We start from the raw sequence: 16,807 nt of genomic DNA on the forward strand, positions 1-16,807 counted from the left end.
TGATGTAAGCCACCGCAGTGGCATTGTCCGTCTGTACCCGTACAGGGTGGCCCTGAAGCCGATCTGACCAATGGAGCAGGCACAGCCTGATCGCTCTCAGTTCCAAGATGTTGATTGGAAGAGAGGACTCCTCCACTGACCAAGTGCCCTGGGCAGACAGGTTGCCTAGGACGCCAAACCAGCCCGACAGGCTGGAATCCGTGGTAATCACTGTCCACAGCAACGGTCTGAAGGATTTCCCTTCCTCTATGGCCGGAGACTGGAGCCACCACAGAAGATCCAATCTGGTTTGGCGACTGAGGGAGCCTGTCCCATCTGGTCAGTATCTCCGCTTGGAGAGACCGCGTGTGAAACTGAGCAAACGGTATAGTCTCGAAGGCTGACACCATCAATCCCAGGGACCGCATACAGGTCCTGAGTGAAGAGGATTTGTTGTCCCCGAGGGACCTGACCTCGTTCTGCAGGGCCCGGGGCTACACAGCTAGTCCGTCAGCCGCGAGTAGGCTGCCGCCACAATTTTTGGCCCGATCCAGCTGCGTGAGGCGCATCAGTTGGCAGTACCATCCACTACTTCAGCAGCTCGGACAGCTTGGTTAGTCACTCAGACAGCTTAGTCAGGCACTCGGACAGCCACAAGTAGGCCGCAAAGCCTCGTGAGGCGCGCATCCGTCGGCAGTACCATTCGTTATAGTATCAGCTTGGACAGCTTGGTGGGGCACTCGGAGAGCCACAAGTAGGCCGCAAAGCCCCAGTCAAAATTGTCGGCCCGATCCGGCCACGTGAGGCGTAGACCCGCCGCTGATGAAACATCAGCTCCCCCCAGCCCAATAACCACCGTAGGGAGCCCAAAGGATATCCCTACTCTAGTCACTAACCCCAAGCGGGCCGGGAACCTGCTCAAAGACCCCCGTGTGCGATCCGAACAGCGGGGTTATTAACAACCACATCCACCCCCCCTTACTGGAGCAAGGGGGAGGGAGGTAGGGGTAGGTTTGTGCCAAAAGACCACCGTGACTGTTAGAGGGGCTGGGGGGGAATGGAAGGGAACCCGGGGGTAAGGGAGCCAGAGATCCCAGCTAGCAACTAGGTCCTTACTCCTGACTAGGCAGAAAAAAACAACTGGGAGGAGGGCTGTAGCGACTGGGGGGAGTGCAGTAGCGACTGGGAGTAAATACCTCACTGAGAGCCAGCGAGTGTCGCGGAGTACCAGAAGGTGAGAAAGTAGAGTTAGGAAGCTAGAAAACAGCCACACAGGTCAGACTTTACTGAAATCCCCATCAGATCAGATTAGTGGGTACAGTGCCCGGCGGGTGTAGCGATGAGATTCGGTGTACATCTTGTGGCATGTATACATTCCTTGATCAGGCGATCGAGGGCGAATACAGCTGGACAAAATGGAAGCATGTTGCTTCCCTGGAAGCTCAGGTCCTGAATCTAGGGAAGCAACTGGCAACACTGAGAATCTCCATACTGAAGGAGAGCTGGGAACATACCCGAACTGGGAACATAACGGAGGTGCAGGCATCAGAGTAGAGTAGATGGGTGACAGTTAGGAGGGGTAGAAGGGAACAAGGCAAGGAGGCCAGTCCTGGGCTGGAGCACCCCAATAAATACGCCCCGTTGCATGGTGTTGGGGAAACCAGTCAGGGACCAGCATTGCTGGAGCAGAGCGACGCCCCTAGCTGCCAGGGGAAGAACTCCTCCAGTGAGGCTGGGAGAAAGGGAAAGGAAAGACAGGTTCTGGTGGTAGGGGACTCATTATTAGAAGGACAGACAGGGAAATCTGTCATAAAGACCGTAAGTGCCGAACTGTCTGCCGTTTACCGGGCGCTCGGGTTCGGCACATCACGAATCGGATGGACAGATTACTGGGTGGGGCTGGGGAAGACCAAGCTGTCATGGTATACGTGGGTACCAATGACATAGGCAGAGGGAGATGGAGAGTCCTAAAAAACGATTTCAGGAACTTAGGCGCTAAGTTGAGGAGTAGGACCTCCAAGGTAGTATTTTTAGAAATACTACCTGTACCTCGAGCCACACCAGAGAGGCAGCGGGAGAATAGGGAAGTTAACAAGTGGCTGAGAAGCTGGTGTAGTAGGCAGGGTTTCGGGTTCCTGGAGAACTGGGCCGACTTCTCAGTCGGCTACCGGCTCTTTAGTAGGGATGGATTGCACCTAAATGGGGAGGGTGCAACCGTACTGGGTGAGAAGATGGCGTACAAGTTAGAGGGGCGTTTAAACTAGGTGATGGGGGGGGGTACAGATGTAGAATTAGCAAAGTTCAGCAGGCACAAATTGGGACATTAGTGGTAGGGTGTTCAGATTCCCTAAATCCAAGGTGGGTATGGGGAAAAAAAAAAAAAAAAAAATCACAAGAGCAGCCTAAAAACATCAAACAAGGATGTAGTATGCAACCAGACAAAATTACGAGGTTTGTATACCAATGCCAGAAGCCTGGCCAACAAGATGGGAGAGCTGGAGCTGCTGATGTATGAGGAGGACTTCAATTTTGTGTGGATTACAGAGACGTGGTGTTAGCTTTCATGATTGGCTGGCGACCATTCAGGGGTGTTCGCTTTATCGCAGAGATAGAGAAGGTAAAAAAGGGGGAGGGGTAGGTCTGTATATTAAGAACAGTGTACAGGTAAATATGAGGGATGATATTAATAATGGAGCTATGGATGAGGTAGAATCCCTATGGGTAGAACTTCAAAGGGAAGGCACTATGGGAAAAGTAACATTGGGCATATGCTATAGACCCCCCCAAACAGAGGGAGGAGGGGGAGGCGGACCTCCTTTCACATGTTGGATTGGCAGCAAGGATGGGAAACTTTAAATTATCCAGATATAGACTGGGCAGAAAGAACCACAAATTCATCCAAGGCTCGGCAGTTCCTAAATGTTGTTTTGCAGGACAATTTTATGGGTCAGATGGTGAACGCACCGACAAGAAACAATGCGGTACTAGACCTACTGATTACCAACAATACAGACCTGCTCACGGATATAGAAATACAGGGCAACTTAGGATATAGTGACCATAGATCAATTCGTTTTAGAATTAATCATGGTAATAGGAAACAGAAGGATAATATAAGGACACTGAATTTCAAAAAAGCCAATTTCCCAAAACTCCGCTCTCTGCTAGAAAATATCAAATGGGATAGAACCCTGGGAACAAAGAACACAGAGGAAAAATTGGAGTGCTTCAAGAGCATGCTAAACAAACGGATTGGCCAGTGCATTCCAAAGGGGAATAAATTTAAAAGCGCAAAAGTAAACCCTGGGTGACTAAACTCCAACATAAAAATGCATTTCAAAAAATATAAGGCTGAGGGGTCATTGGCAGCATTCAAGCATTACAAAGAGTGCAATAAGAAATGCAAAGGCGAAATCAAGGCGGCTAAAATAGAACACGAGAGACATATAGCGGAAGAGAGTAAAAAAAAAAAAAAAAAAAAAAAAAAAACAAGAAATTCTTTAAGTATATAAACAGTAAGAAAGCGAGGCCAGAACACATTGGCCCCATAAAAGACGACAAAGGAAATATGGCCATAGAGGACAGAGAGAAGGCGAAAATGTTAAATCATTTCTTCTCTTCAGTCTTCACAAAAGAATTGGGGGGCTACACTAACCCAGCTTGTAATGATAAATTAAAAATAACACACCTCAGGAAGTACCCCCATGGCTAACAGAAGATAGACTTAGAACTAAACTAGAGAAACTTAACAGAAAAAAATCACCGGGACCGGATGGCTTGGACCCGAGGGTACTTACGGAACGCAGCCAGGTGATAGCCAGACCATTATTCTTGATCTTTAAGGATAGTCTACAGGCGGGTATGAAGCCAGCTGATTGGAAAAAAGCCAACGTGGTACCAATATTTAAAAAAGGGCTGAGATATATCCCGGGTAACTATAGACCTGTCAGCCTAACATCAGTAGTCTGCAAGATTTTGGAGGGAATGTTAAGGGACTATATACAAGACTTTAGTAATAAAAACTGTATTATTAGTAGTAATCAGCATGGATTCATGAAAAATTGTTCTTGCCAAACCAATCTATTAACCTTCTACGATGAAGTGAGTTGCCATCTAGACAAAGGAAGGCCTGTGGATGTATTGTATCTGGACTTTGCAAAGGCATTTGACACAGTCCCCCACAAACGCTTACTGTACAAACTAAGGTACGTAGGTATGGACCATAGGGTGAGTACCTGGATAGAGAACTGGCTCCAGGGGAAAGTCCAGAGGGTGGTGATAAATGGGGAGTACTCAGATTGGGTGGGTGTGGAAAGTGGGGTCCCCCAAGGTTCTGTCCTGGGGCCAATCCTGTTTAATTTATTCATAAACGATCTAGAGGAGGGGATATCCAGCACAATCTCGGTATTTGCAGATGATAATAAACTAAGCATGCCAATATCTTCTATGCAGGATGTGGAAACCTTACAAGCGGACCTGAACAAAATAATGGGGTGGGCAACTACATGGCAGATGAGGTTTAATGTTGAAAAATGTAAAAGTAATGCACTTGGGCATCAGAAACACGAAAGCAAGCTACTTACTAGGGGTGGAACCTCTGGGTGAATCTAAGATGGAAAAGGACCTGGGGGTACTAGTGGACAACAGGCTTGGCAGTGGCATGCGATGCCAAGCCGCTGCAAGCAAAGCCAACAAAATACTGGCATGTATAAAAAAGGGGATTTACTCCAGAAATAAAGAGATTATTCTCCCACTCTACAAGACTCTTGTCCGGCCACATCTGGAGTATTCCGTCCAGTTCTGGGCACCGGTCCTCAGAAAGGATGTGCTGGAACTGGAGAGAGTCCAGAGAAGGGCAACAAAAATAATTAGGGGGAATGGAGGACATCAGCTATGAGGAAAGACTACAAGCACTGAACTTATTCTCTCTGGATAAGAGACGGTCGAGAGGGGATATGATATCAATGTACAAATACTGTACTGGTGATGACCCTAGCATAAGGAGCATAAGGAACAAACTATTCAGAGAAAGGGAATACAATAAGACGTGTGGCCACTCACTAAAACTAGAGGAAAAACAGTTTAACCTTAAAATACGTAAGGGGTTCTTTACGGTCAGAGCAGTAGGGATGTGGAATTCTCTTCCACAAGCAGTGGTATCAGCAGGGAGCATTGATAGCTTCAAAAAACCATTAGATGGGCACCTTAAAGACCACAACATAAAAGGGGTATACAATGTACGGTTAACAGCAAACACACACACCATAGGTTGAACTGGATGGACTGATGTCTTTTTTGAACCTCACAAACCATGTAACTATGTACTGATTACTTCTTTAGAGGGCTAAATAGGTTAGTGTTAGATAGTGGATGTCTATAGACGCAGGGTTTTAAGTGTTAAGGTGGACTTCTACTTCAATTCCAACAAGGTGCAATATTTATTGCGAGCTCCAATATTTATATTTGATAGCTTTATAATACTCCCGGAAGACAGCGATCGTTGTAGTTCCGGGAGAGCGACGCTGGTCCTTCTAAGCTTTGCATCTTTATATAATCTTGATTTCAACTTTTCATAAACATACACAAAAATTCAAACAATGGGTAGGAAATAGAGAAAAAGGTCATATAACAAGGAAGAATCAGTCATCAAAAGGCACCAAATGGATAAACATCAATCCCCAGCGCAGAGCATCTAGGAAAAAAAAAATATGTATAATAAGAATACCTGCCCTTTCTAAAGTGGACAGTTCAATCACTATGGTAGGTGCTCTGCTCCATCTGAGTAACTACATTAAGAACTAGTCATACCGAGGCTGCAGGGAAAATGGGGCCTGATGAGAGAGACAAAAGGGGGAGGCCTAGTGAGTAACCAGAACAGGTGGGGAGAAAAGGAGGGGAAGAAAGAGAGAAGGGCGAGGGGGGAGGCAACAGAAGGAGGAAGGTCTCAAATCTCTAACAAGGGTGCATGACAGTGGGATAACCCCATTGCACCGCCTCAGAGCATGGCAAAGACTGGTGGCATGTGCCTAGTGAGATACATGAGCATCTGAAGGAGGAGAGGCGTGTCCACCAGCTGTATAATGCATCCACACTGCCCATCTCGCATAGAATTGGTCGTAGGGATCCCTGCACCGAGCCATCCACTCCTCAGCTGCCATGATATTGTTTACCAGCTTTATGCAGGCTACTCGGTCAGGCACCACCGCCTGCTTCCAAAATATTGGGACCAGGCAGCGAGCTGCGTTCAAGAGATGCGGCAACACACTCTTGTTATATCTGCTAAGAGGAATGGATGGCACGTGGAGAAAAAAGTGTAGCGGATCATCCGGGATGTCCACGTCCAGGATCGCCAAGATCTGTGCCGTATGTCCAGCCAGTATGGCCGCAGGAGCGGGCATTCCCACCATATATGTAGGAAGGAACCCCAGCCCCCACAGCCCCTCCAACAATGGTCCGACAGGCCCGGGTAGATCTGTGCGAGCCGGGAGGGCACTCTATACCATCTGGTTAGTATCTTGTACCCGTTCTCCTGTATCCTAGTATCTACCGTGCTAGAGTGGGTCAGGTGGTACATGTGGTTCAGTTGTTGTTCAGAAAAGGTGCACTGTAGGTCTCTCTCTCTCACTCCCGCACGAACAAGGGTTTGGACGCACAATCCTCCGCACACAGAAGCCGATACAGCAGTGCTATGGAGTGCTGAATCGGGTCCTTGGAGATGCAGAGCTTCTCATAAGGAGACATCAAAGGTGGGGAGCGAAACCCCGTCCAGCATCAGATTAAGACATTGATTAAGTTGACGGTATCGCCATGAATACATGGGGAATCTCCCATATCGGCCCCTGAGTTCCGAGAGAGGCAATATCCTCCCCTCCTGGACAAAGCGGCCACAGAGTGTCTCCCCACCCGATGTCCACGTTCTGAAGAAGGAAACATCCTCCCCAGGAAGGAACCATGGGAACCCCCCCCGAGGGGCGCCAGTGGGGAGACCGCCACTGACAGCTGTAATCTTTTGTTTACGTCATCCCAGACCTGCAAGGTATGGACGGTTGCCAGGGAAACCTGTGGGGAGAAGCCCCTATGTGCTCCAAGGAGCCAGGGGGCATGAGACAAGTTCCTGCCTGCCATGAATTTCTCCATGGGGACCCAGAGCTTGTTCCAGACATGGCGATGCCAGTCCAGAAGGCTATCGCTTCATAACATCTCTGAACCACTGGAAACCCCAGGCCACCTGCACGTTTGGAACGCTGCATGAGGCCAAAAGCCAGGCGGGGATGTTTGCCATTCCAAACAAAACAGATGAACATGCTGTTAAGGCTTAAAAAGAAGGACCGGGGCAAGTGCACAGGTAACACATTCACCCGGCCAATCCATGTCAGTGTCAGTTTGGCCCATTCAGTGAGGGCCCGCCGGATTACTGTCAAAAGGGGTGCATATTAAGAGTAAAGAGGTCTGTGGAGCAGTCCAGTCGGAAGACCCCAGGATATTTGAGCTTGGAGTGGCACCATGTGAACGGTAGGGAGGACTTCAGCGTGCTGGCCATCTCCTGTAGGATGGTAAGGAGCAGAATTTTGGATTTATCAAAATTAATTTTGAAGTTGGAAAGCGAGTGGAAGACCCTGAGCTCCAACACCGTCAGAGACGTCTGTGGTCTGGTCACATATAAAAAAGGACATCGTCTGCATACGCAGATAACTTGTGCTCCGTAGGGCCCACCGTGACACCCCCAATGTCCGGGTTCGCCCTGACCCTGGCCAAAAATGGCTCCAGGGTCAGTGCGAAAATCAGCGGCGAGAGGGGGCACCCCTGGTGCGTGCCATTGCGGATCGGAAAGGGAGAGGACAGGTAGCCCCCTGCTTTAACCCTGGCTTCAGGGGACGTGTAAAGCTCCGCAATCCATCCAGACATGTGAGGACCCAAGCCCAAACGCTCCAGGACCAATCGCATATAGACCCAATCCACCCTGCAAAACGCTTTTTCAGCATCTGTGGATAATAGGCAGGGTGGATAGCGTGGTTGGGACCCGACCCAGTGGATGATCTGGAGCGCCCTATTGGCATTGTCGCGAGCCTCCCTACCCGCTATAAATCCCGTCTGGTCAGGATGCACCACAGACGGCAGTAGGGGTTTCAGGCGGTCAGCCAAGATTCCGGCCAGGATCTTAACGTCCGTGTTTAGCAACGATATCGGTCGGTAACTACTAGGCATTGTGAGGTCCCTACCTTCCTTAGGGAGCACCGTGATATGGGCGAGAAGTGCGTCTCTGGTTGTCTGTGAGCCCTGCGCCACTAAGCTTTGCATCTTGAACTGGAGAGTCACTGCTGCTATGTCCACCCAATCACATAAGTCTTGGCATTATATGTGAACACATTCACAAAAAACAAAGGCTTCTGTGAATGGGCAGCAGAGGGGAGGGGCAGACATAGCTGCTCTGCTATGTGTTCATATCCAATATACTATAATAGTATTCAATAATCCAATAGTAATCCACAATAATAATTGTTCAGGCATTATAGCTGGTCTGCATTTCTCTCCTCAGTGCCGGTTCACACTACTGCGGGTGCGCTGATCGCATGTAATTCAGAGCGCATTGCTCCTTCATTACATGCGATCTCCTGTGCGGATGCAAATTCAGCTATACACTTTGTATGGCTGAAATTCGCACTGCACCCGCACAAAAGACGCACAGGACCCTTTTTTTCAGCCGCATCAGGATCGGATCGCACAGTGGTTCACACTTGTGCGATCCGATCCTGTGTGAACTGTCAGATCGCACTGCGATATGTGATCAAACTGGGGGTGTCGTTAACATTGAATTGACACCCCCTGCGTATCGCATATGGCAGTGTGAACTGCCTCTTGTGCGGATGTGATGCGCTAACAGGCTGCGAATTCGCAGCCTTCCCGCATCGCACAAGTGTGAAACGGCACTTAGGGTTTCTCTGGTAGAGCAATAAACCTGTCAAAATGTAAATAGAGATAAGCCCAGGAGGTGTCATGCAGCTCCTTGGACTTAACTCCTAGTGTGTCTTCACTTTTTACAAAGTGGCTGAATTCCTTGAATTCATCTTTAAAGGGGAACTAAACCCTTCTACACTTTAGAGCCAAGGAAGCTACCATCTTAGCCTCTGATCTGCAGTGGTCATGGTGCTGCACATGAAATCCGTTATGACACCAGACATTTGATGGCATAACAATTTGGTTGAGTGCCGGTTCACATTTGTGCGATACGGCAACGCTGCGAATATACAGCATGTTCCCGCATCGCATCCGCACCTCTGGCAGTTCACACTGCCATATGCGATACGCTGGGGGTGTCAATTAAACATTAACGACACCCCCAGATCAGATCGCATATAGCAGTGCGATTTGAAAGTTCGCACAGAATCGGATCGCACTAGTGTGAACCACCATGCAATCCAGTTCTGCTGCAGACCAAAAAAAAAAGAGTCCTATGCGTGTTTGAGTGCGATTGCAGTGCGAATTCAGCCATACAAACCGTATGGCTGAATTTACACCGCACAGAGATTGCATGTAATTTTAGGAGCAGTGCGCTCCGAATTACATGCAATCTCTGTGATCGCACAAATGTGAACCGGCACTCAGTGTGAAAAAGCCACTGTGACAGTTATCATCCATGGCATGCCTTTAACAAATTTGGCAAACATAACTAGACCCTCCTATTAGTTTCAGCCAAGGAAGCGGCCATCTTAGCCTCTGTTTGATTTGCAAATGCCATGATGCTGCACACGTGATCAGTTAGGATGCCAGCCTTTTGACAGTTTGTTTGTGATCACAAGCAAATATGACAGTTAGGATTCCTGGCATGCCAGGAATGTAACTGTTTTTTGAAACTGTTAAATGAATGGGTCTAGTTCCGCTTTAACTAACAAACGAGATCCACTTCTACATGTGTGGCATATTGATCAAATGGGTTGCTGACTATAGATATTGACTGGAAAATAAATTAATCATTTTTTGAAGTGTATATTGCCACCATATTAGAGATTGTAATGTGTGCGGTGAGCTTTACTAGCAACAGAAAGACTGAAAGTCGCTGCTCAGTCTAAAGCAGGGTTTTTCACCCAGGGTTCCATGGAACCTTATGTTTCAATGAGCAATTTCTGCCTCTCACTTAGCTTCCCACTGACAGCATTGATATTTTTAGCTATCTGTAAGGAGTACATTTTTCCCTTAGACCACAAATGTAAAGGAGAATTCTTCCCACTGATCATCACAGTAATGTATCAGGAGTTGTAGGTATAGTGATTTTTAGCAGGGGTTCCATGAGACCTACCTGAAAGAAGTGTTGAGAAATGATTTAAAGTCTTTCAAAGCTGAAATCAACTGACTGAGTGTAGTAAAGGGAAGAACTTTATTTAGCATCCTCATGGCCCCTGGGCAGCCACCTGGTCTTCCTCTATTATAATCTTCTACTGCCTACAGGTGATGTGGACATCAAACCGCACAGTAAGTAGGCAACAAGTGGTACACTCAGCACAATGATGCGAAACAGGAGTCTACCCAGCATCAGCCAAGCCACATCTACCAATGGAAGGCAAAGCAAAAATTAAAGGAAAATGTACAGTGACAGTTTAACTCATGGACCAATCAGATCCAGGGCTGTGGAGTCGGTAGATAAATGTTCCGACTCCGACTCCTCAGTTTTTTTGTACTTCCGACTCCTCTGTATTAATATGTATTAATCTTTCGACACTGACTTGGGTGGGCGGCATTGCAGTAACTATTCTGGCCACATCACTAACGATCTCTGGATAAACAAGGAGGGCTTCTTCAACAGTAAGTTTTGATGAGCGATCATACTTTTCAACTTCTTTTAGTGCTTTATAAAACTCCTGTTGGAATTTTTTTATTTGGACATTTACTGGTTCTGTAACGCTTATGCGACGTCGCTTTCCTTTAGCAACTTCCATTTTGTCTAAGAAGGAATCAAAGTCTAATTCTTCGTTTGAAGAAGATGATCCTGAGTTACCACTATTGCTTAAAAGAACTTCATCCTGTGGAGGTATTTCAGGTCGTAATCCCTTCATGCGAACTGCTACATCATAGAGGGCCTTTTTCCCAGTAGCAGTCTGTTCACTGTTCAACAAAAGTCGGCTCATTGGGTCGACATAAATAGCCGCTAACAAGATTTCATTTTCCAGCAAAAGACTCTCTCTTTTCATCATTGAAGATGCAATGCCCTCAGCCATTAACCCTTCATTTTTGTTGAGGCGATATAACAGGCTCTTCCATTCCAAGAGGAATGTACCCGGTAATAGATCATCACATTGCAACCTCTTGGTGACAGTGATGGGGTGAGAAAGAAGGTTCTCCAGCTCTTTTATTTGTGTCCACTGGCTTTCAGTTAATGCAAGATTTTCATTGTCCATTTCTTCTATGAAGTCTTTAAGCTCAAGCAAACGCTTCACCATTAAATAAGTGCTTCCCCAGCGAGTTGTTTGATCCAAAATGGCTCCTTTTCCTGCACGTCTTTTCAAAATTGCTGTTTCAAAATCTGTTTTCGGGGCCCTGGCTGCAACATTTACTTGCCGTAATTTGCAAATTAGTGTAGCTGCATGGCGATCTTTTAATCCATCTCTTAAGGCAAGTTGCAGTGTATGAACAGCACATCACATATGATGAATAGTAGCAAGCTTCAATGCTTCTTCAACAAAGTTGTCTAAAAAAATGTCAGCATTCTCTTCAGCTTCTAAACTTTCTCCAATACTTGCAGAGCTGTCTTCCTCTAATGCCCCATACACACGTGCAGATTATCTGAAGACTTTTGTCTTCAGATTTACCTTTTCTATGTAATGTAAGGGCCTGCCGGATTGCATACAAATTGAAAGTGTTTAGGTTTGACCTCATATTATATGGTTTTGGTAAGTCTGCAGACAAAAGTCTTCAGATAATCTGCACGTTTGTATGGGGCATAACTCTAATATCCGTTTGTTACCTTCTTCATCTGCATTCATCTTCTCAATTGAGCTCAACATGTTAGAAGCGTTATCTGTCACAGCACATAAAATCTGTTCCTTTGCGATTTCAAAATCTTCTAGAACACCCTCCACTAACTTCTGAAGGTAATCACTGGTGTGATGTGCCTGAGTGTCCTTTAATCCGAGGGTCCGTGTTATTGTTTTGTTATTTTCACCCACAAATCTAACATTGATAGCAAAATAATTGACTCTGTGACGTGTGCATGCATCCATTTTAAGGAAGACAAAACGTCCTTTCAGAACTTTCTGTAGTTCTTCCATTTTACCTCCTCAATTATAAGTTTCCTTATACTAAGTCATTAATTATAACTTTGTGAATTGGGACATTTAAACTTGCTTTTTTTTTTTTTTAATTCAAATCTAAATTTAGTAGGAGTCGGAGTATTGTTTGCCGACTCTGACTCCAGATACCCAAAATTTCCTCCGACTCCACAGCCCTGATCAGATCCCAGGAAATGTATAAATCACCATTAACCACTTTACGACCGCCCACATTGACACTACTGCGGCAATGTGGCACGATCCCGTCCAGCGACGTAAACCTACGTCGCTGGACTCCTCCCCCTGTAGGAGGCGCTTGCGCGCCGCCGGAGGCGCTCTCCCGCTGTTTTCAGTCACAGCGGGAGTCGGGCCAGGGTAGGAGCGGCGGCGATCTCTGCTGCTCTTCCCCGATCGTCGGGGAATCGAGTTTGGAGATCCGCCCGCTTGTGTAAACAGAGCGGGCGGATCTCCTAAGTGACAGACAGTGACAGATTGCAGGGTTCAGCATAGCTGAACATGCGATCTCTCCCTGTGTCACTCAGTCACCTCCCCCCACACATGTCCGTAAGCACCAGGCATACATTGACCCCTCCCTCTCAAATAAAATTAACCCCTTCCCTGCCAATGTCATTTTTACAGTAACAGTGCATATTTATAGCACTGATTACTGTAGTAATGTCACTGGTACCCCCAAAAGTGTCAAAAATGTCAGTCAAGGGTCCGATCTGTCCATCGCAATGTTGCAGTCCCGCAAAAAAAAAAAAAAAAAAAAAAAAAAAAAAAAAAAAAAAAAAAAAAAAAATCGCAGTTCGCCGCCATTACTCGTTAAAAAAAAAAAAACACCAAAAATGACAGAAATCTTTCCCTTAGTAAACGCAATAACTTTTGCGCAAACCAATCAAAATACGCTTATTGTGATTTTTTTTTACCTAACATAGGTAGCAGAAAACAAATTGGCCAAAAATTTAGATTTTTAAATTTTTTTGGGGGGGAATTTCATATAAAAAAAATGTTAAAAATATTGTTATTTTTTCAAAATAAACGCTCTTTTTTTGTTTATAGCGCAAAAAGTAAAAATCACACAGGTGATCAAATACCACCAAAAGAAAGCTCTGTTTGTGGGGAAAAAAAAGGACGTAAATTTTGTTTGGGTACGGCGTCGCATGACCGCACAATTGTCAGTTAAATTCGCACAGCGCCGAATCGCAAAAAGTGGCCCAGACGTAAGACAGCAAAATCCTCCGGTGGTAAAGTGGTTAATCATCTATACTCTACAGCAGCAGTTGTCAACTTGTGAGCTAAAGAGGGCTTCAAATGTGGCCATTGACATCAAGGGGCCACACATAATTTTCAATATATGTAATGCTTAAAAGAGGAGGTCCAGGCTTCACAGCCGGCTCCCTACTGCCCATGCGCAAAGCACACTGCGCTTTGTGAATGGCCTGGCAGCAGGGGGTGGGCAAACTTCTGACTTTGCCGCGGGGAAGTCATCCGGAAGTGGGAGCGGGTACCTGCTAAAACCAGGTACCTGCTCCCCCCTGCTACTGAAGGCAATATGAAACTGGGAACATATTCCACGAAGCTAGTAGAGATTACTGCTGAGGGCCACACATCATTTATCAAGGGGCCACATGCGACCCTCAGGCCACAGGACTAGGGCTGTACAGTGATAGGGTCAAGACAGGTCACTACACCCCCACTATATATATATATATATATATATATACACACACACACACATATACACACACACACACAATATATATATATAAAATGTTTTTTTTTTTATATATTTTTTTTTCATAAATATTATTATAACAACGACAGCATCATCTATATGTGTGATTAGGTGTTGTATGTAAAGCGGATGTGTGCTGTGCCTCTAGTTTCCCAGGCATGATTAGGGTAGTAGTTCCCTGGGATGTCAGCCTGCTCTCTCCGTACACCTGTTCTCCAGTGTGGAGGAAGAAGTGGATCTCGGCCCCTCCCCCATCCTCGTACCTGGGTCTTTGTAGTCAGCTGGATGACCGCCTTCCTAAAATTCAGCTTGGTGTCAGTGTTCCCCATACCGGTACCGTAGCGAGCTGCCCGTTCACGGGCCCGATCCCCCTTCTCGAATCCGCCTGTAGCAGCTGGCAAACCGGATTTGTCAATCAGCGAGGAAAGCCACGCCCCCTCCTGACATCGACAGCCGCGCCCACACAAGTGGCGTATGTGTTTCACTGTCCCGAGCTGAGGAATCAGAGTCACCTCAATAGGCCACGCCCCTAGGTGAATAGTTGGGCCGCAGGTAAATAGGCCCCGCCCTGTAATCTTACAGTATGGCAAGAGGGCGGACACCGCCTGCTAGAACGGAGAGCAGAGTTTTGCTATAGAGGGAGCTGGTGAAGTAAAAACTGCACGGCCGAATGTGTGTAGCAGTGACGACAGGGTTAAAGATGCCTGTGCACGATGATGCGACGAAGGAGGGAAAAGCAGCAGCCAATCAACGAGGAGGAGTGACAGGCCAGCTTGTATGGGGGGCGGGGCTTGGCCGGTCCAGGCCTGGGGATGCTACGGGGATACAGAAGAGCGTACTGCGGGAAGCGGTTGTGCAGAGGCCAGGGGGTCAGCATTGGGTACCGTGCACAGACCGAGGAAGGCGGTGATCACAGCACGGGGAGGGGAGGGGGGTCTGATCCTGCTGGAAGGCTGTGCATTTTAACCAGAGGTCAGCTTGCCTGCCTGGGATTGTACTAGCAGAGCCTATCCCACATCACTGAGATCACACATCAATAGGATCAGAGCACACGTAGGGGCCCATTTATGATGTCGCCTATAGGAGCCCATTATTGAAGCCACCGATAGGGGCCCAATATTGATGCTAAATATAGAGAGCCTTTACCCAAAGGGGCACATAATGAATGTCACCTATAGGGGTCTATTATTGATCTGACACAGGGGCCCATTATTCCTGCTCTACAGAAGGAGAGGGTTGTGGCGGGGCAAGGAGGGGAGCACCGGGGGGATTCTAGTCCTGTAACTGTAGTACATACCTACCCAATGATAGTCCTGCAGATCACAATCAGGTGGTAGGACTTGTGAGATCAGTAGTAGTATATACTGAGCAGTATAGAAGATTGGGTGTCATCGAGAGGTACCCATGACAGATCTTATAATCTGATGGTTCATTTCCACATGACGTTCTGAGAGGGTTCATCGCCAGTCTTGTAATCCACAAGTCCCTGACGTCTGCAGTGGTGTGTACAGACGAAGCTTTGTCGGCAGGCCAGATGTTGGGCGCAGGAAGAATGGAAGAGTTCCATAGTGAGGAGGACGAACCTTGGTATGATCAGCATGATCTTGAGCAAGGTAAGAGATCGAAACCCAGAAATAAAGCTTTCCCTGTGTCCATAACCTTCCTTTGTAGGGGGAAAAATGTTAATACTACCAGTCAATGGCACTTCCTTTAGTAAGGTGACAACGCTTACTACCCTTCTTGCAATGTGGCCTTGTCCCTGTGCACTCCTGCATCAGGACTAGAGATGAGCTTGGGTGTCCTCCAAACTCATCTCTAGCCAAACTCCTCCTGCCCCTTTATTCCAATGAGCTGCCGGCCGGGTCACTCCCAGCTGGGGGGTAGGAAAGGACCCAGCCTGTAACTCATTGAAGTAAATGAGTGCAAGTATGACTAGAAATTAATTTCAGAGGGTGACCCAAGCTTATCTCTATTCAGGACTTCAGACTAACATGGCAACCCACAACATGGTCATATCTGCATTCCTGCCCAGCCAATGAACACCTTCTTCCCAGTGTTGAGTAAATACATCACCGGACATTGTGTTCCACCATAGCCTTGCTCTACCCCAGCCATTGCCTTCACAATGTACAAGAGAGAGAGACAGCAGCCACGTGAGCACTTTAAAAACATTTTTTTTTTCAAACATAAATGCTCAGAATATTAGCACTAAATACCTAACCTGATCAAATAGTATGCATTGGCACCTACAGTATGGCAAAAGAGTCCTTTTAATCCACGCTTGGCAACATGAATTACCTAGTAGATGGCTTCCTATATGAGCTGGGGCAGTAAAACCTATCCTGTGTTATTAAAGTGATACACACTAAAGTATTTACATATTCTGAACAAGCAATAGCAGCACTTTAGAACCAGCGCTCATTCATCTCTGTGCATATAAACATTGTGGAGTAATGTATTTTCAAAGTTCACAACAGAGGCACTGATATCCTAGCTTTTTCCCTATTCCTTTTTTTTTTTTTTTATAGCAAAGTCTTGCCAGGCTGCCAGCTCTCTGATGTAAACACACAGCAGGTGTTTGTAAGCTGTCAGGAACTAAGGATGAGTTGGTTTCTATTAGAACCCATGGGAAGCTGTCACACAGTGGCATCCTCACCTGTGCAATCAGCTGTGGCTGGGGCATTCGATACCCTGCAGCTGCATGCACATACAGGAAAGAGGAGGGGATGCTTGTCATGTCATTGACCTAATATGGCCAACATGAGCATCTCCGCTCCTAAGTGAAGCTAAAGGGCAAAGAGACTGGGTGGGTGGGGATAAAATCATGTGG

At 46.8% G+C, this 16,807-nt stretch overlaps 2 protein-coding genes and 1 pseudogene across 3 annotated transcripts in view; 1 reads left to right on the top strand and 2 right to left on the bottom strand.

Annotated features, from left to right (window-relative positions):
- Window positions 1-12,239, bottom strand: part of LOC309566890 — a 41,672-nt pseudogene extending 29,433 nt beyond the window's left edge. The window contains exons 1-2 of the transcript in view: window positions 11,936-12,239; window positions 10,653-11,725 (exon numbers count right to left, since the gene is read on the bottom strand). The product of the transcript in view is annotated as an uncharacterized misc_RNA (transcript). The remainder of the gene's footprint in view (window positions 1-10,652; window positions 11,726-11,935) is intronic.
- The window catches only part of HID1 (HID1 domain containing), a 283,981-nt gene extending 269,479 nt beyond the window's left edge, over window positions 1-14,502 (bottom strand). Inside the window, exon 1 of the mRNA XM_082271220.1 lies at window positions 14,241-14,502. Coding sequence (XP_082127346.1) covers window positions 14,241-14,306 — 66 coding nt within the window. The 5' untranslated portion in view covers window positions 14,307-14,502. The remainder of the gene's footprint in view (window positions 1-14,240) is intronic.
- Window positions 14,503-15,433: 931 nt separating this feature from the next.
- The window catches only part of CDR2L (cerebellar degeneration related protein 2 like), a 297,936-nt gene continuing 296,562 nt past the window's right edge, over window positions 15,434-16,807 (top strand). Inside the window, exon 1 of the mRNA XM_082271608.1 lies at window positions 15,434-15,590. Coding sequence (XP_082127734.1) covers window positions 15,512-15,590 — 79 coding nt within the window. The 5' untranslated portion in view covers window positions 15,434-15,511. The remainder of the gene's footprint in view (window positions 15,591-16,807) is intronic.

The sequence above is a fragment of the Pelophylax lessonae genome, assembly GCF_965119305.1.
Source record: "Pelophylax lessonae genome assembly, chromosome: 11".
NCBI lineage: Eukaryota > Metazoa > Chordata > Amphibia > Anura > Ranidae > Pelophylax > Pelophylax lessonae.